The sequence below is a fragment of the Lagopus leucura genome, unplaced genomic scaffold, assembly GCF_019238085.1.
Source record: "Lagopus leucura isolate 7727_CA_CO unplaced genomic scaffold, USGS_WTPT01 Super-Scaffold_100002, whole genome shotgun sequence".
NCBI lineage: Eukaryota > Metazoa > Chordata > Aves > Galliformes > Phasianidae > Lagopus > Lagopus leucura.
This window is the reverse complement of record NW_024962263.1, coordinates 45,728,906-45,748,994: the sequence shown is the minus strand read 5'-3', so window position 1 is coordinate 45,748,994 and position 20,089 is coordinate 45,728,906. Positions and strand designations below refer to the sequence as shown.

Below are 20,089 nucleotides of genomic sequence, written 5' to 3'. Positions count from 1 at the left end.
AGCATTTCTCAACTGCCTCTCTTTTCTTACTGTATCTGTGTTCTAGATAAAGGGATCTTTATTATGATTATGGAAATATTCTGCAAAGTTGTGCCTGTTGATAAAGATAAGAAGCCAGTTGAATAACAAAAGCTTACGCACTGTTTTCTTAGCAAGAAAAATATTCTGTTTTATTATCAGATGCAATGACTGATATTGTAAGCTAAGCCAAAATGCTGCACATATCCTGCAAATGTATTTTTGCAACAGATGGAAAAAATTACTGATTTTGTAGATTGTTTACAAACCATTTATTTTTTCTTTTACAGGTAATGCTTCTATGAAGTTTATGCATGTATTTTATATGCATATCAAATTACTCCTTCTCTGATGAATTTGCATAACACTTTATAAGTGGGTTCTTTTTTTTTTGCTGTAAGAAATTCCCAGAGCATGCATATATCAATGTACAAACCAGGGTAAAACTGGAGAGCTGCTTTTTAGAGTTGGATTCTACACGTATTTGTTGTTTAACAATAGTCAGCTGCTAAGTCAATAGTTCTGCATGCATCTGTCTGCAACAAAAACTGTTTCAAAAAAAATCTATCACTTCCCAGAGCCACATTCTGTGATATTTATGTTGATATTATGTTGATACCTTTCACTGTATTCAAGTGCTTATGTGAGAATAAACACAAGGAATTCTTGCTTCAGCCAAGATAAACTTCCTGAAATTTGAATCATATAAGCTGTGGCTTGATGTTACATAAGAATTTCAAACTAAATAGAATTTTGAAAATAAGAGGTAGGATTTAGACTGGATATAAAGAAAAAGGTTTTTTGTTGTTGTTGTTCGTTGTTTTTTGTTTTTTAATTAGGGTAGTTAATCACTGAAAGAGGTTGTTCAGAGATGTGGTGGATGCCCCATCTCTGGAGACACTCAAAGTCAGACCAGACCAGTCTCTGATGTAGCAGTAGGTGTCCCTGTCTGTTTCAGGGGAACTGGACTAGATGGCCTTTGAGGATCCCTTCCAACTAAATTATTCCATGGTGATGGTTCTATGATGATAATTTCCATTGATTCGATTCTACATTTGATAAAAATCACAGGCTATGCACACAAACTGTTTTACAGATCATACACATGCTTCTTGGTCACAGCAATTTTATGAAAACAGATAAGTGCAAGGGTCAGCTCACAGCAGGACAGTTTAATCTATATAAAACCTGGTCAGGTAACCTATTTGGTTTGCGCAGAGAAGAACAGGATCATGAAGCACGTGGTGAAATTGTCTTAGGAAATAGAACAGAAAGAAGAGGTGTCTTTATAAGCAGGAAGAAGGTTGCTTCACTTCTGAGATGGATGACACCAGAATAAAGAACCTATCTGGTTGATGGGAACAAGACAGACACCATGCCATTGCAGTAAGGGAGAGCGTGCTGCTGCACAACTCCACTGCTGCCTATGGCTGTGAGATGGGTAGTGCACAGCCTTACTGAGGGTGCACACAAGGTTGCAGCTGTACCTTGTCATACATCTCCTAGTGTCTCTGAGTACTACCACTGCCTATGCCTGCCCAGAAGATCAGGATCTCACTTGTCACTTTGTCACAACCATCCTCATCTATATGCTTACCAGTGAGCACCTTGCATGTGGCAGGGCACAATGATGAAACCAGAATCTGTCACGTTCATAATTCATCTTGTAAGACACAGGATAATCTTAATACCCTTCGCTCAGCTGCCTTCTTGAGTCAGGTAAGCCTTCTTCAATAGGTAGCCCTGACAATTCAGCTAACTCTACACTTAGCCCTGCACTCCTTAATACACACAAGCCTTACAAATCTATGGATTAGCACTGTCACTGACTGGTATCCAATCAAATAAGGAGCCTGCACTTTCATCAGCTACTTTAATGTTCTGTATCAACTACTCATTTGGTAACACAAAGTGCACACTGCCCTGCTTCATAGGGATACTGAGCCTTGCTTGCCCCCATGCCCCATCGGTTGCCTTTGCATGCACAGTACCTGCCGTTTCTGGTGTCATGCTGCCGCATATTCTTGATAAAATGAACCTTCTTAAAGTTCTTTGGTCTGGGTGATCCTGAGAGAGTCCGACATCTGAAAAATAAATTGGACAGGAGGAAAAAATTACATACATATATATATAAAAATATATATTCAGTTCCCTGCTGTACAGACAAGGAGCCTACACAAAGGCAGGAAGGAAAGACTAGACAAATGATCTGAGGCACCCTGTTTTAGGAATCAGCAAGAACAATGAAGACAATAAGTCTGGAAATGAGACAGCTCAAATAAAAAAAAAGTATTTCAAATAATAATAAGAAAAGGCACCACCACCCCTCCCCTTCATGCAGAAAAACACATTTAAAAAAAAAAAACAAAAAAACCTCAGCAAAATAAAACTTCCTGTAATCTGCTGTGACAGCTTAGCATGAGCTTTTGGAGGGAAAAAATAACGCAAAACAAAATGTGGTAGATCCTGTTGAGATTTTTTTCCCCTCCTCACATCAACACCCACACCTTTGTATCCTAGGGAGCTACGGAGAAGTTTTCTTGTTTTAACTTTAGAAAGATTTAAAATCTTTCACTTACAAGAGTAATTCATACTTACTTCTAACTCTACCACTTCCCATGCTCAGTATGGTATACAGAACAATGGAAAACAAAAACAAATCACTCAGGAAAAAAAAATTCTCCTCAAAATATTAATCCTTAAATTTATTTTACATCTAAACACACCTACTAAAATTGAGAAAGAAATTAGCAGAGGTAAGAGAGATGAGACAAACAACAATCTCTCCCTCCTTCCAGCCTTTTTAATCAAGAAACCACAGCATGCTGTATAAGCTCTTTCCGTTTCATCCTACTGCTGCTTTGTTCCAAGTCACAGAGCACACACACCAGAGAACTCCCAGAAGCGGTGCAGGGACCAGCACAGTCCCTCTGTGTTGTGCCTCCATTGCTTACTTTCCCATCCTCTCCTATATACAGGCAGAGCTTGGCTGCTTCCTGGCCTCCTGAGGTCGTTCTGTTGGACTCTTTCCTTTGAAGAAAGGGTGAGGGAACTGGGCTTGTTTAACTTGGAGAAGAGAAGGCGCCGGGGAGATCTCATTGTGGCCTTATAATACTTGAAGGGAGTGTATAAACAGGAGGAGGTATGTCTGTTTACGAGGGTGGATAGCGATAGGACAAGAGGGAATGATTTTAAACTGAGACAGGGGAGGTTTAGGTTAGTTGTTAGGAGGAAGTTTTTCACACAGAGGCTGGTCATATACTGGAACAGGTTGCCCAAGGAGGTTGTGGATGCCCCATCCCTGGAGGCATTCAAGGCCAGGCTGGATGTGGCTCTGGGCAGGCTGGTCTTGTGATTGGTGATCCTGCACCCCCATAGCAAGGGGGTTGAAACTAGATGATCACTGTGGTCCTTTTCAACCCAGGCCATTCTATGATTCTATGACTGAAACTGCAGCCTACTGGTCTCAAGCCACCAGAGTATGCCAGTCCCCATAGATGCCATCGCTACACCCCCATATCCAGATCCCCATCACTGTGCTGTTTCTGCCTTCTCCCATTAGTAAAACCTTTACAATACCCTCTCTCTCTGTGGTTGCAATTAGGTTCTTCACAGGAAGACAGCACCAAGAGAGCAGTTTTACCAACTATTCTGCAAATTAGTGAATAGAAATACTCTGTGTGAGCCGTGCTTTGTTTATATCTTTTGCCAATTATATTTGTTTGAATCATTTATGAGAATGCTTCATAACACGCTGGTAAGCATTCAACAGTAAGCTTTGCTAAAATAATCAAGTCTTTGTAACAGGCCAGTTGGTACAGCCTCTGCTATTAAGTCTTTGCTTTGAAGTAGGCAGAGACAGCCAATCTGCATGTGGATAAACAAGGCTATAGGCTAAACACCAACATAAATCAGCTGAATTACAGGTCCCAGGATAAAGAGACATTCAACATTAAGCTGCTGCCCAGCTGAACAGCTGACCTGGAAGCATACCACACGCTGGTCAGATTACTGATCAGCCCATTTCTGAACTGCTAAACAGTTGCTCTATTTTCCATCACTCCAGAGGATTGCCTAGTGACTAATTACTGCAGTCCCCAGAGAAGCTGCAGCCTCTTGGATGCAGAAACCAAACCGCAACGAAGCTGATGATGTAACAGGGATGGGAGGAATGAAGAAGTAGTCACAAATCAGCTCACAAAGACAGTAATGCTGGTTACTGAAGTAAGATTGTGTGCGCTGGGAGAAACAAATACCTTAAAAATCCATAACAAACAGTACTGAAAAATAATAACCTTAAAAAGCTTATTTTATTAAAGCAGCTGTATCTATGATTTCAAAGTAGGAAGTTTAGGAACTACCCATTTTTATCAGTGGTAGCTCAACTTCTCCATTTATCAAATTTAAATAGCGGCTTCCCATTTAACAACCTAGAACTAGGAAACATGTAATTCCCACTGCCAACCACCTTACATGGTGTGTGATGTTTCAATACTGTTATCCATATGAAGAACATCTTAATGTGCACATTCAGCTACTTCCTCACAGGCCAATAACTGGACAGAGCGTAAATAGAATCACCTGCGTAGTGGGGCATTTTCTTCTATGTCCTCCAAAGTCTCCAGAGAAGATCGCTGGGAGATCAGCCGACGTCTACGGAAAAGAAACACAGAACATCACCACCGATTAGTGTGTATCACAACGTACTCTGAGTGCTATTGAGTAAAGCTCACAAAGAGTTAATTATCCAAGCCTCGCATTTGAGTAATAATCAAGTTTTATTTATATTCTTCTTACCTTATTAAATCTATTTGATTCCAACCAGGAGAAAAAAAAACAAATTTATTTCACAAATGCTTCTGTATCAAAACAGCAAGTGAAACTTCACATTCCCAACAGCTCCTCCTTAGTTTGGGCTTGCAAGTTTTCCTTTCTGTAAGGGTTTAACACCCACCCACCAACAGTCCTTCACTTGCTGTATTGCAGCTTGCAATGCCAAAACAGGGGGTCTTTGACAAAATAATGCCAACGTAGCTCTGCAGGGACCAACTGTCATCCACACTGTTACAGGGAACACTTCTTATTTTCTTTATTCCTCCTTGCCCTTTGCTCCCACCCTCCCCTTTTTTTTTTTTCTCAGCCATGTTCATCTCTGACTATCTCATCACTTGCTAGGAGTGACTAAACAGAAAAAAATGCTGACTGAGCTGGCAGTGTAGAGTACATAACTGCCATCTGAAAATGAGCTCTGCTCATTTCTCCAAGCAGCACCAAGCAGTCTGTACTTTAGACCAGATTTTTACAGCTGAGTCTGATCCACTGTCAACCTCTGCAAAATTAAGTTGTGAAGGAAATCTCACTGTTTCCACTTTGCTGGTTATCCCGATCCTGGTGGGCACAGAGGGAACTTTCAGCACAGCCACATTGAAGCAGATGCTGCACCACATCCAAGCATCCCAACAGCATCACAGAACTGGGAGCTGCACCCAGGCTTACAAAACCATCATAAACTACAAAAAACAGGTATGACACAGCCCACCCAAAGCATAACATGGAAAATCATGCTCCTTGCTGCCAAATCACAGTCAGCCTCTTTTCCCAGGTAACAGTAACAGGACTAGAGGGAATACCCTCGAACTGTACCAGGGATGTTCAGGCTGGTCATGGTTAGTGAGCATGGTGGGGATGAGTTGATGACTGTACTAGATGATCTTAGAATTCTTTTCTAACCTGAATGATTCTATGAGATGGAGAAATTGGAGGTTTCAGCCACCAGTATTGCTTGTGTAGCAAATGATAACTATTGCTTTTTATTATTGCTATATATGTCATTAGGTTAATAACACAGGCATCATAGAATAGAATCATAGTATCACAAGGTTGGAGATGACATGAAAGATCATCTAGTCCAACCATCATCCCATTACCACAAGCTCTACCACTACCACAAGCTTCTAAACCATATCTTGTAGCTCCTCATCCAGACACCTCTTGAATACTGCCAGGGACTCCATCACCTCCCTGGGCAGCCATTACAGTGCCTGACCACTCTCTGAGAGAAAAAGTTTTTCCTTATTGTCTAACTTAAATCTCCTTTGGTACAGCTTGCAGCCATTTCCTCAGGCCCTGTTTGTTGCCTGGGAGAAGAGGCCAAACCCCTCCTCATCACAACCTTCTTTCAGGAGGTCTCCCCTGAGCCTCCTCTTCTCCAGACTGAACAATCCCAGCTCCCTCAGCCACTCCTCATAGGATTTGTGCTCCAGACCCCTCACCAGTTTCGCTGCCCTTCTCTGGACACGTTCCAGGGCCTCAATGTCTTTCTTGCAGTGAGGGGCCCAAAACTGATTACAGTACTCAAGGTGCGGCCTCATCAATGCTGAGTACAGGGGAATGACTACCTCCATGTTCCTGCTGGCCACACTTTCTAATGCAGGCCAGGATGCTGTTGGCCCTCTTGGTCACCTGGGCACACTGTGGGCTCATATTCAGTCAAGAATCAACCAACACCCTCAAGTCCCTTTCCTCTTCACAGTCATCCCGCCCTCATCCCCAAGCCTGTAGCGCTGCATGGGGTTATTTCAGCCAAAATGCAAGACCCGACACTTGGCCTTGTTGAACCTCACCCCATTCACCTCAGCCCAGTGATCCAGCTTATCTAGATCCCTCTGAAGGGCCTCCCTACCCTCAGGCAGATCAACACTACCTCCCAACTTGGTGCCATCCGTAAACCTACTGAGGGAACATCACCTCTGGGACGGCTTTGAAGACTGGTCACGCAGTTGTCTGCTCGCTGTTTCAGTTCCTCTTGCATCCCTTTTTGGTCTCAACTTGTTACACACAGCACTGGGATTCTGCCTCCTGGCTTCTGCTTGCTAACCCTGAAAGCCACACAAGCTGTCTGGGAATCTCTGCACCTCTCAGCACAACAGAGCTCACTCTGAGCTTGAACAGTAGTGATTTTGCAGTGCTTTAGGAACCTAAATGTGGCAAGTTAAGTCTGCATGGCTGCTGAAGAAAGCGGGGAAGCTCTGTGCTCATCCGGGTCTGGAAGGGGATCACGAATAGCTAGCTGAGCTCCCTCCCAGCTAGTATGAATGTAAGCAAAACCCTGGATACGTTCATCCAGGAAGAAAGGAGCACACAGACCATCAGAAAAGAAGCATAGGTCACACAGAAGCTGACAAAGACATACTCTGGGGCTGCCCGTGCTATCCATCCCCTGTGCTGGCAGCCAGCAAGGACATCCAGCAGAGCATCTTACCCATCTGTGAACTGCCACATCTTTCACCTCTTCCCAGTCTGTTCCTTTTAATCAGTTCAGCTCCTGGCACACACACAGAAGCACTGCTGAAGATCTACAGCAGCTCTGCTTAAACCATTTCATACCACCTGGGAACCCCACCCTCTTTTCACTGAAGAAGCTCAGCAGCAATGAAGTATGCACAATGATTCTGCTGTTAAATCTTTACTTTGACGCCTAATTAAGATGACCTAAATACCAATATTTATAAGCCTTCCACAGCTGGATATTACACCAGATGCCAACTAATGAACTTACCTGCTGTGAACTAACTCACATCCTGTGCCACGCGCATATGAAGAAAACAGTTTTGGAAAAGCAAAGCTTTTGAAAGGGGGGGGGGTTCCAGGGAATACAAGCCAAACCAGTTTTTCAGCATCTTCACTAAAAATTAATCACCTCGACTTGCATTTAATATTTAAATTGATCCATCTTATTTCTTTCTGCAGGCAAGTGGTCAGGGCTTGTCTATACAACTTTTAAATGGGTTATTTTCCAAAAAATTGATTAACGTGCTATAGCAGCTGCCCTATACAGAGACTAGCAGTGAAATAAATAACCTGAACTGGTTTACACCACAAATCACCAACACTTTGATGCTAAGCTGTGTTGATACCTATTTTGCACTCAAAATGACGTTTTACAATAATAGCAAGGGGACAATCCTACTGTTAAGTAAGAGATCAAAACAGAGTAGCCCTGTGCAACTCATACAACATTCATGCTTTTGGATAACTCTTCCTACAGACGTATTTGAATGCAAGAGCGCTTTAAAATTTACAGGGAGTGAATGTTAGCCAGCTAATGAACACTAAAATGCAACTATTCTTATTCATAAAATGAAAGATGCTTCAGGAGAAATGAGCAGTTCTCCCAATTCAAGCAAAGTCTCAAAAACATGCCCCCAGTTTAACTACTACTCCTATAGATATCCTCAGTCCCTCTCCCTTCATCCCAATGCACACAGAAGCAAGCAGTGTTAGCTCTGGAAGATGATAACTCCCAGTTGTTGGGGTCAGCCCCATAGGACTTGGTTGCCTGCAGTCTCATGCAGATAATGTTGAGTTATGTTTTTTTTTCCAATCTTCAAAGAATGTGTAATATCACTTTCCCTTAAACCTCAATCTAAAATATTTTCTGCTCTCATTTCCTCCCTGTTTCCTGTGCAACTACTACATGAGCACAGAAACTACTGATAGCCTAACATCAAATTTCGAACCAAAGCCGAAGAAAGACACTAAAAAGATACTTGATGCATTGGTATTTTAAATGGTCATTTTCTAAGATATTCATGACCCTGTTTGCATGCCAGAATTATCTCTGACCAGCTGTTTGAATCCCTGTAGGAGTTTCTTAAGACTTAAAACGTTATCTCTGTTTCTCCTTTACAAAGTCAGATTAATTTGTAGTTCAATTAAAAAAAAAAGAAAAAAAAAAAAGGAAAATGAAACAATGCAATTCTGTAATCAAAACTGCAAACAGTCAAATAAAGTACTCTGCAAAAAGATTTGTTGTAACTTTCTATAGATGAATGGGTTGTTATCTTCATTGTCAATTGCTGCAAAATCCTCAGCTCAATAATGTTAAACCTACACAACTGTAAGCCCCTTAAGACAGGAGGTGATAAAAAACGAAACTGCAATCAGAACACTGGATAAATTCACCCAGGAAGGAAGCAGATGATAATCCAAGAGATAAGAGAAAATAAATCCATGCATAATGACCTTCTAGCACAGCTAGGAAACTAGGAAAAAAGAGCTGCATTTTAAATGTGCTTAACTTCTGTGGAAGTTGTAGACGCAGGTCCCCCTGCTTCCATTGAGATTACAAACCTCCAGGGGTGTACGTAAGCAGGTGAGCAGGTAAGGTCAGTACACAGAACTGCAGCATCTATCAGGGAGTCCCCAATTTATCCAAGACAGATGAATTTTCACCAGATTCTTACAGTTTCACCACGAAAGTGGGCCTTAAGTCATCCCCATTTCAATCCACCCAGAAACAGTGCTGCAGAGCTCCTGAAGGAGCCAAGCATCACTGCCTGAGGAGTCACCTAGCTATGTTCAAACACATAGCTCACTCAGTGGTCAGTGTTATCTGCACCCCAGCTCCAGTGGATCAGCCTAACCAGGACAGCTTTCCAAGACCTCCCAGCCTTCAGTCACCACAGCAAGCAGCCACTTCTCTCCAACCCCATCAACCTGCCAGCTAAGCAACATACCCACACCCCCCGACCAAGCTGCTGTCAAGTAACACATCCCTCTGAAATATCGTGCAAGTCAATTAATACATCCCTCTGAAATATCAGAGGCATCAGCCGTGTGTGAATCACTGCTCCCTCATGATCCCTAACTGCTGGACCCACAACTAACCCAGATGAGGGCCTGCTAATGAGTCACCTCTTGCCCTCTGCCTGAAGTTCTTTTTGGGTTTCCTATGTATCAGCTTATTTTCTTCTTATCTTCTACCAGTGTTGCGCAGGAAAACAAACAGAAAAAACAACCCTGACTCAATTAAAAATTACTAAGAGTTACAAAGAAAGAAAACTTTCTTTCTGAGTTACAAAGTTTCATGCACCTACCCAAACCAATATAAGGCAGTACTTAATTATGCGTTATCATAATGACAAAGCAGAGCCTTTCTCTGCAAAAACATGGAACTCAATTCAGGACTTTAAAATTGCCCAGTGTATTGGCAAGACTATCCACATCAAGAGTTAAGACATCTGGTATACACCATAAATGGAGTATTACGTTAAGTCAACAGTCCATTCAAACATATACACAGGATATATACCAACAGAACGCTGTTTAGCTGTCACTTACACCCAGGCAGGATGAAAATCTGCTTTAAGACCACAGCCTTCTGCAAGGTGTCTCTGACACAGAAATCTTGGGCTAACGTGGCCCCAGCAACCTGTTCCTATCAGGGTACACGTTGCAAGGAGAGAGGCCTTCAGACCTTAAGCCAGACATAACTAGAACAACATCCTGCCAAAATGCTTCCTTGGTTTCCATCAAACCATTGGGCAGAAAGCAAGGGGATGAGTGGAAAGTTACGGCATGAACATGCATGTTTCCTCCCAGAGTAGACGGCATCCTACCTTTACTGCCATCCAAATCCATCTGCAGGCCTCACAATACGTACAGTAGAGGCTTTGAAATTCTGCACTCAAACAGCTGCTTGCTGACCTGTCTGCATACAACTTCTAAACAAAAAATATTGATCTTGCTGTCTTGAAGGCAAGACTATTACTTATTTGCATGCAATTTATACCAGCATCAAATACACAGCACAAAAAAAGAAATAAGTAAGAAAGAAGGAAATCAATATGACAATACTAAATTATATCCTACTGATTTCTCACAGTGTGGCAACCCAGAATAAGACCTTGTTCAAAAATTATAATGTAGGTTTACATACATATTCCTTCAAATGGACCACAACATTCTAGCATGACTGTCCCAGTGTCCCTGAAGCATCATCTGGATTTATCTTCTTTACTGTGAGATGACAGAGCACTGGAACAGGCTGACCAGAGGGACAATGGAGTCTCCTTCTCTGGGGACATTCAAGACCCACCTGGATGCTTTCCTGTGTGACGTACTGTAGAGGACCTGTTCTACAGGGTTTGGAGCAGAAATCTCCAGAAATCCCTTCCAGCCCTTGCAATTCTCTGAATGCAAAATCAGGAGCAACAGATCTCTAAAGAGACAGGGGACTGGCACAAGAATTGCTGAGATGAAAACTATTCAGAGACAGTATGGTGTGTGAACATGCATGTGTGTAGGAAAGCAGGAGATAGGATTGTTTGAAGCAACCTGCACAATCCTACTTGATATATATTAATTCTTAGTCTTACTAGAAGACTTTCAAAATTAGGTAGTGATATGAAATCTCTGATGAAGGAAAAGAAGAGGATTAAATCTTGGAATCTTCAATGGAAGAGCAATCACCAAATGTTGTTGAATGTGGGGCCCCTTTCATTTTACCTTCTTCAGCTGATTTCCTGATTCACTGAAGACAGATCTTGTTTGAAACCTACTGTCTCCTCTCTGTAGCAGCTGCCTCTACACCCTGTCCTCCCACTGCTAGCTATGCCCAAGCCATAACGAGAGCTACAGCAGCAATTCAGAAAGATTCATTTAAAGGCAAAAGAGCTCTCGATGTTCCCAAAATCTACATCCTCTATTATGTGTAACCAGTGATTTACAGATCTACTGTTTTCACTTCCCTGACTCTGCAGCAGTGTGATAGCTTTTGGAAGGCTCGTGTGCTGTGATTTATGTTGAATGCGCCAGAACACTGCCACGGCTGTATTTTTTAAGAACAGCCATTACCTCATAACCTAACACATTATCATGACAAGGCATCATCAGGCACCAGCTCAATTAAAAATGGTACTCAGAAGTAGCAAAGAAGCAAATGGCATTAATCGTCTGTCCTACAAAAACAAAGATGCTTGCCAGAGCAGATACTATTGCATTGTAAAAAACATGAATACTTCATTGCACACCCTTTTTCTAAAATAAAACACAGACCATAATAGCCTGTTTGATCAACATCAATCTATCAGATTCTACACGTTGTTTATGCCTGATAGGCTCGGTACACTGTAAAATTATGAATATTTGTCTGTCCACAAACAATGCTGCACCTTAGGAATACACATCCTTAGGATCAGACTTCTACAAGTAGAAAAAGAATCAAACCTAAAAATCAAAGACTCTATTTGAATAAGCCATACTCCAAAAGCAGCTTTGAAATTATCAAATCCAATTATGTTGCATTTTAGAGCAATCAAAGTTCTTAACTACACACCTGGAAGCCTAGGGTATAGGTGATGCCACAACATCTGGAAACACACATGCACTAAGACATCTGAAAAAAAAAAAAAACAAACCTTCCACTCTGTCCTGTGTATGCAATGATACAATTAAGACTGCTACCTTTTTCCTGTTTGTTTCCCTTTATTTTATTCATGGTAGTTCCTAGATAATCTACGGCCCTACCTCATAATCTTGCCTCCAGATGCATGTGCAATCTAGGAGAATTCTGCAAGCCCAAACCTTAACATTAGATTTAGAAAAGATGTAAACAGGCACTAATACACCTTTTCTTTACAAACGCATCTTAGACATTATGAATTACCCTATGATATTCTTCTGGCAGAGAAAATAAGTTCTTATGTAAGCAGAACAATGACCAAACTGAGCAAGTGAAAGCTAGTATGAGGTATTTTATGCATGAGATATGAACTCTGGCACAGATGGTGATAATATAGCTTTTACCAATGCATACTTTGGATTTAGTTCTGGGCACATTTGCCACAAATTCCCTTAGGATCAGATGCTTTTCTCCCCACCCTATTGCATATCTGGGAGCAAACACTGGTCACGCCCTCTCCTTGGCCATGCACTGCTAAAACACAAGCCAATTCACATCATTCAGGAAAGCCCAACGCTGATATCTTAGGTATCCAACACTGGGCATACTTTCACACATCTGTGAATACATGAGTTACTGCAAGGCAGTTCAGTGCCACAGTTTTAAATACTAGCACATCCAGTAAGGTTAATGCCCTCTTGTTTGTTAGTCCATGTTTAGACAGTTAAGTATAGCATTTTATGCTTACATTAAAATGTAACAGAGCCTTGTTTCAAAAATGACAAAACAGGATCTGTTCTGCAGGCAATGGAAGCATAACTGCTTTGACACATCTGTGAGCTTGAATCTGGGCCTCACAAGAAATAGCTCTGTTCCCTACCGGTCAGTCTTCTTGCTCAAGACAGGCCTGAAGCCAAGCAGCGTGGCTGCCCTGGGAAGAGCAAGCTCCTTCCTCTTCTCCACCCCTATTGCTGTGACTAGGCACAGCATTTGCCTGGATTGATAGGTGGAAGCAGAAGATTAGATCATTTTCTCCTCTCCCTGCTGCGGTCTCCTGCTCAGAACAGCGTACTGTAACTGGCACATTCCCAGCCTGAGGTTGCTCCCCAATGGTACACATCTCTATTAAAAATTAAAATGCTTTTAGAACTCTTACTTCATGCAATCTGCACCTTGAAAGATCAGCTATGAACTGAAGACAACCGCGTATCTTTCTGAACATCCTTCTTAACAACCACAGTAAGGGGTATGACTCAGTTTAAGAGATCGACCTCTGAGGAACCCTCACTTCTCTCAGAAGGTCAGCATTGCAGAAACAGCAGCAGCTCGGGCACCAACAGCTTGCAGATGCAGGGCAGGCATCTCTGCATTGCACACTGACTGCTGCACCAGGTTACCCCAAGGGTGATCCCTCGCACGTTCAACCTTTCTTCAGCACATCCAAAAGGTATGTTGCATTCACACTGCACAATTAAGAAGGTAAGAGGTTGGTAACACCATGGTGACCCACTTCAAGTGTTCCTTCACCTGATCTTATCTAGTGTGCATACAAGAAAATAAATATGTATAGCAATCATTAATAATAGAGTTGCAACCTATCTTCTGGCAGAGATGGTTAATGGATAATGGTTCACACCCAAACCTTACAGCAAGGTAAGGAGGATCCGAGTTACCCGGCTCTTAAAACCACAAACAAATCGCTAACATAATTAAGTAGCTGCCTGTGAACAGAAGCTGTAGGGAGGAGTTTTATAATATATGTGGTACAGAAATATAATATAGAGAAAATAGAAGTAAAAAATTATCAAGCTTTTCTTTCACTAACAGACATTTTCAATTACATTTTTTCCTCAGTGTTTGTTTCATTTGTTTATATTCACACACGTTATAGATGGTGGTAGGAAGAAAACAACCCCAAGGCAGTGCAGAAATGGATGCAGTTTATACTTCAGGCTTTGCTATCTGCCTGAAACAAATCAATCACATAGCCATTTCCTCAGCATTAGCAGGAGTAAGGATAAAGCACACACGGATGTATGCTGACAAAGATTCACTGTTTGTTAGTCTCCTCCTTCCTTTCACCTCTGGAACTCTTGGTGCTTTCATCAACACCCCTCAGTAACATGGGGGCCAACACTCCTTCCAGAGGCTGTGCTACTTACTGCCTAATCCTCAATCATTTGGAGGATGTTTCTTGATAACATAAAACAAGGCGCTCTGTCATCTGACTCGGTGGTAATTTTTAAGCTCTGCAATGAATTGCAACAAATTCGCAGCTCGTTAGCAATGAATTAAATTGATGAAAGGTTACATGGAACCAAGGACAAGTTTTACTGAGCATCTCCTGGCAGTTTCTTTTCCAGGCCATCAGCTCTCTGCTACCCAATGAATACAACTTGTACTTCAGAAAGTCAACCACCTGTTTCCCTGTTAAAAAAAATAATATATATCTCCTACTGAAAGTACAAAGAGCCCCTCTTATGCTAAGGCAGCCCATTTCAGGATTCTGCTCACATCTTTTACTGAGGGATACTCTGATGTAAGAGCATAGCTAAGAAATTTGAAGGATTTGCAGATTAATCAGCCAGAGAGAGGATGTGGGTTAGGCCTGTGAGCAGGGTGCTCCTTTGGGATGCTATCTGTAGCTCAGCTTACCACAGACGAAAGAAACATGCTTTGGGAATGCAAACGAATTAGGATGTCACAAAAAGTAATTCAATCTGGACCAGTGGGGATTTACACTTGGTTAGTTACCAGCAATATCTTTATTTAACTATAGTCTTAGCACAACATCTAGTATTGACACTCATTTGACTACATCTTATTAAACCTAATTTTTAGAGTAGTGATAGCTTATACCAAGTTTCTTAGATCACATCTATATTATATATACGTGTATATCTGTATCTATCTATCTCTATGTGTGTGCACTTGGTCTGTAAACAGATTCACTGAACAGGAGGATCTTTAATATGTGAAAACGGGTAAGAATTTCATTCATATCACAGTGTGGAAGAGGTAAGTGGAACAAGACAGATAATTAGTCATTCTTCATTTCAATCCTCAATAACCACAGAAGTCTTTTTTTTTTTTCCTGTAGGCACTGTCTTACTTCAAACAATTGATAGATAAAAAGAAGTTCTCTTCTGAAGGCACATAAGTATTTTGATACAGAACATGAAATAGCATTAGAAATTAACTGCAACACTTCTCCCCTTTCCTATGCACTGGAGTATGTCCATTAGAATGCATTGCTAATATATAACTACATTACCAGACTGACAAATTCTGCACACTTGGCTGTTTTGGTACTACAGAGCACAAGCCATTAATAGCTGACTGCCTCATTCAAATGAAACAAGACAATTATCAGATGTAACTTACACAATTAATACTACTGCTGCCAGCATTTTCAGCTGAGATTTAGTTCTTTTATAGCTCATTTGAAGTCTTTAGGGGACATGTTATTAGTACATCTGTCCTGCTGTAAACATAATTATCATGCAAAATTCTATTTATCATGCTGAACAGGAAGCACTTTGTATCAGCCTTTCAGCTTGAGCACACTGATAAACAGACTTGCGAATGCATCTGCCCCAGCCAGCTAGAACTGTGCTCCTGCCAGGGGCATTGCTGTTGCTTTCTAGTCAAGTCCACAGCGATTTTCTGAACAGGTTCCTGACTTGAGCTAGCCTCAGATCTGTATTTCACACTGCATGCTTGTTACACTAACCAGTTTCACAGACCCCATTACTCTGCTCCCCATTCCACCCCCCGACCCAGAAAACTCATGTGCAGGCTAAGAGAGATGGTGACGAAGGAGCACATCACCATCTGATTTACCACAATCTCTAAAGAGGGGCTACAGGAAAAGAAAAAAAAGAGACAGACTCTTCAGCGAGGTTTGTTGTGATGGAACAAGGGGAAATGGTTTCCAACCAGAAGTGGGGACATTTAGTCTGGATATAAAGAAAAAGGTAGGGCTTTTTTGTTTGGTTGGTTGGGTTTTTTTTTGTTTTTGTTTTTGTTTTTGTTTGTTTGTTTTTTACAATAAAGGTGGTGAGGTGCTGGAACAGTTTGCCCAGAGAGATGGCAGATGCCCTGTCCCTGGAGACACTCAAGGTCAGGATAGGGCTCTAAGCATCCTAATCTAGCTGCAGGTGCCCCTGTTCATCGCAGAGAATTTGGAGTAGGTGACCTTTAAGGGTCCTTTCCAACTCAAACAATTCTATGGGTGTATGATGATTGGGGCTGTACACCCAACACTGTAAGTCACATCCATGTCACATGCACCACCCCCTTCAATGCAACACCACTTCCAATATATTAATGTAGGGTCAGGCCAGGCACAAGCAGGCATAAGTTAAAGAGATGCCAACCCACACTATAGTGGATTTTGTCTAATATGGATGTGAGGTTTTAAAAAGTGACACCTAAGACTCTGGTATTTACACGCAGAATAGATGGAAGCTTGATAAACAGAGAAACAGCCCTCATGAACACCTGTTAACTTCCAGAGACCTACAAAACTTCCTAACACAAAAATAAGATTAAATGAAATAAAGGTCAGCCCTGCATAGCCCTCCTGTGAACTACAGCTTTGTACCTTTAAGGCAGCCTCAGTTAATGCTAACTAACTTCCATTGTGACCAAAAGTTAGTGGGCATCTAAAACAGTCACAGGGAACAGGTTTATGCTGGCCTCCCACAGGCTCAACAGATGAAACAGCAAGTAACATTTTGGACAATGCTGACCAGCCCTCAATCTTCAGGTACCCAATAGCACAGCTGCAGTGTAGTCAGTGTTTTCTGCTTAATGCAGAAGAAACAAAGCAACATAACAGGAGCAAAATCTGAACTTAATCATTTTTCTTTATCGGTTCAAACTCATTTTTGTCTGGTGATTAAGAACTGCCTGGCAGGACCCACGGGGCTTGCAGGCTGCCCTGTGCTTGATGGAATCTCACTGCTGCAGCACAGGGCTGCAGAGCAGACCAAGTCCCCATGGTGTCAGGAAGCAAAGGTTGTTTCAGTGAGAAATTATTTCACTGCTGACAAATGTGCAATAAATGTACAGAATATTTTTAAAACGTGGGAGAAATTCACAAATCCAAACTAAGGCAACTGCTATTGTAGGCTGCCGCTGGTCCATGCAGAACAGTCCCATGCTCATAGAAACTATGAAATTCACTGTTAATACATGGACCAATTATGGATTATATTTTAGGCAACTTATTCCCAGATCATTCTGATGTTTCATTAAATTTTGCTAAGACAGGGTAGCTGTGAGAAATGAGCTAGCACAGCACTTCAATCAATTATTCCCTTTAAATTCAAGAACTGTGCGTATCCAGACTGCTTAATTTCTACCGTACATCTGCGTTTGCACATCTTCCTTCTCTGAAGAGCTTTCAAAAGCCGAAGTTTTAATCACAGGACTATTTTTGATCCTAATTTCCCAAGCTGCAGCAAAGCTACTTCGTGACCTAATCTGATGGTAAGTGTACCCTCATTATGCAGTGGTTTCAAGGCAGTCGAACACTAACTAGTCCCAATGTTTATTATTTTTAATCACTAACATACCAGGTGCCTGGTGTCCAATTAGAGCTATCAGTCTGCAGATATCACTTCAATCAAGGCCAGCAAACGACTTGTTGAAGTTAAATGCTGCCTGGTGCGAATAAAGCACATTGCAGAACTCTGCCTCAACATTCACCCCCTCAGCCATATCTTGGTGCACAAACGCTGTGAGCAAAGGCAAATCTGCTTTAACTCACACCAAGCTCAGACTTCTGCTAACAGAAACGAGCAGGCCAAAGGGACACACATAGGTTTGTAACATAAAAAATTTAAAAAACGCACAACACAGCGGGAAGGGTGGAATCTTCAGGAGCATCAACCACATCATCAGGAACCAGAGGTGTCTGCTAGTCTTCAGGTTCAGAGTTTTGACTAAATGACAAAAAAATACGTACACATATATATCCACCTTTAAGGAGGACAGAAACATTTCTTACTGTTGGAACATGGCACCTTTCCAAAGGGTTCTGCTTCCTCAAAAAAAAAAAAAAAAAAAAAAAAAAAAAGCTCAGCTTCCTCTGGTTTGGATCACAAGAATTAACGGCTGCATTTCCAGGTAGACAGAAAATCTGGCTTACACACAGCTTCCCCCTCTTCCCCACACCTAACAGCTTGCTTGATAGGACCACAAGGAAGATGGCAACCACCACAGAACAATCATCTCCCCAAAGTCATAATCTTTATACACCAAATATAATGAGCTTTCTCAGTGCCACACTGCAACGGTGTTTAACAGGATTGCAAAAGCAAAATTTTATTCAGATCCACAGAAAATGCAATGAATTCTCCAAGAGCATGTTCTAGCTGTAATTAATGACAGATTTCATTAATATTCACTTATCAAACTCTTTTGCTTTTAGGCTTGTGTCCCACTAACACAGGAACACTGGAGAAATCTCTCCTGTTAAAGAAACTGCCAGGCATTTGAGATAACAAATGGAGCAAGGCCATACTGTTCTCAACCATCTATTACCCCTCAACTTTATGATTCAGAAGCTCTTTCAATTCAGGAAGTATTCAGCCATGAGTATCAGGAAGGGGAAAAAAAAAAATTGCAAGGCATTTTGCAAAGTGGTCCAAATACTTAGAAGTCTCCCTTCTCCTTTCTGTACCTATAAGGGGATGCTTGGATGGCCCCATGCCATGCCAGAGGGTACAAGAGGTCCCCAGCGCCAGCACTGGTTCCCTGTACCCACAAAATCTCACTTTACTATGATCCCGATACTGACGTATGTGCTTCAATATGATCCCGAGGTCATTTCAACCCACCTGTTCTCATGCTAAAGGACTGCAATTTTCTCAGCAATTCATAGTACTGATTCTCTGATACAGAAAAATAATCTGTTCTCTCAAATGGGAGCAGCCAGAAGACACAGGTTTATAGCCATAAAGTTATATCTTCCCCAGGCAACACAAAGGCCAACAACCCAGAGCAGCTCCTCAGGGCAGCCCTCAGAAAGACTGCCTGTAGCTGCACGCTTAATGCAAAGTGAGAAAAATTACAAGGAAAAGCTGTATGCCCAAGCCAGGCTCCCAATTCACATCTCACTACCCAAAGTCAATTAAACAAAAGAGCCTTGGGAAAAAACCTCTGCAGTGCCTTGAGCTGCTGCCAACAACAGAGAAGGGATGGGAAAGTAAGGAGGAAAACAAGGAAAAAGAAGCTGCATCCCACCCCATCATCATCTCTTGCAACAATTTTGCAGTACCACTTCTTGTTTCGCTTCTACTGCTGCCCATGACTGTTATAACCAAAAATCATTAGGTCAGGCAGACCCAGGTGTCCCGATGGGACACACCTCATGACTGCCTCTGTGGCTTGAAGTGAGAATTAGGGGCAGCCAGACCCACAGCCTGCCTGTTGCTGGGACCAGGCCTAGGCAAGAGCTGACAGTGAGCTGCTTGTAGGCACTGCTCCCCAAAGTGGCCATTGAGCAGCATTACGAAACCATACCCACATAAAGCAGGTAACTCTGACAAAGCTCCCTGCTGGATCTGAACTTTGCCGGGAATGACACCCGGTCTCATGACAGGTTAACGCGCTGTTGGGCATTTAGCATGCCCTGGAGCACCCGACTGGTTTTGTCGGGGCAGGCAGCAGTGCCGCCTGTACACGTCCACAAGCAAACCACATTTTCAAAGCAGGAGGCAGCTGCCTTGCAGAAAATAATAAAGCAATCTTAGAAGTTAAAAAGTCAGAAGTTTACCTTGACCATGCTCAGTACTACAAATCTCAGAAGGAAGAGGCCAGACGAGGTTCCCACATCCAGACCCTTCCAGAAATACAGCTGCAGAGGTGAGGCTCATG

General features: G+C 42.0%; 1 protein-coding gene across 1 annotated transcript in view; it reads right to left on the bottom strand.

The window, feature by feature from the left end:
• Positions 1-20,089, bottom strand: part of CABLES1 (Cdk5 and Abl enzyme substrate 1) — a 68,909-nt gene that overhangs the window by 32,649 nt on the left and 16,171 nt on the right. Inside the window, exons 2-3 of the mRNA XM_042869333.1 lie at positions 4,600-4,671; positions 2,010-2,102 (exon numbers count right to left, since the gene is read on the bottom strand). Of these exons, the coding sequence (XP_042725267.1) occupies positions 2,010-2,102; positions 4,600-4,671 (165 nt within the window). The remainder of the gene's footprint in view (positions 1-2,009; positions 2,103-4,599; positions 4,672-20,089) is intronic.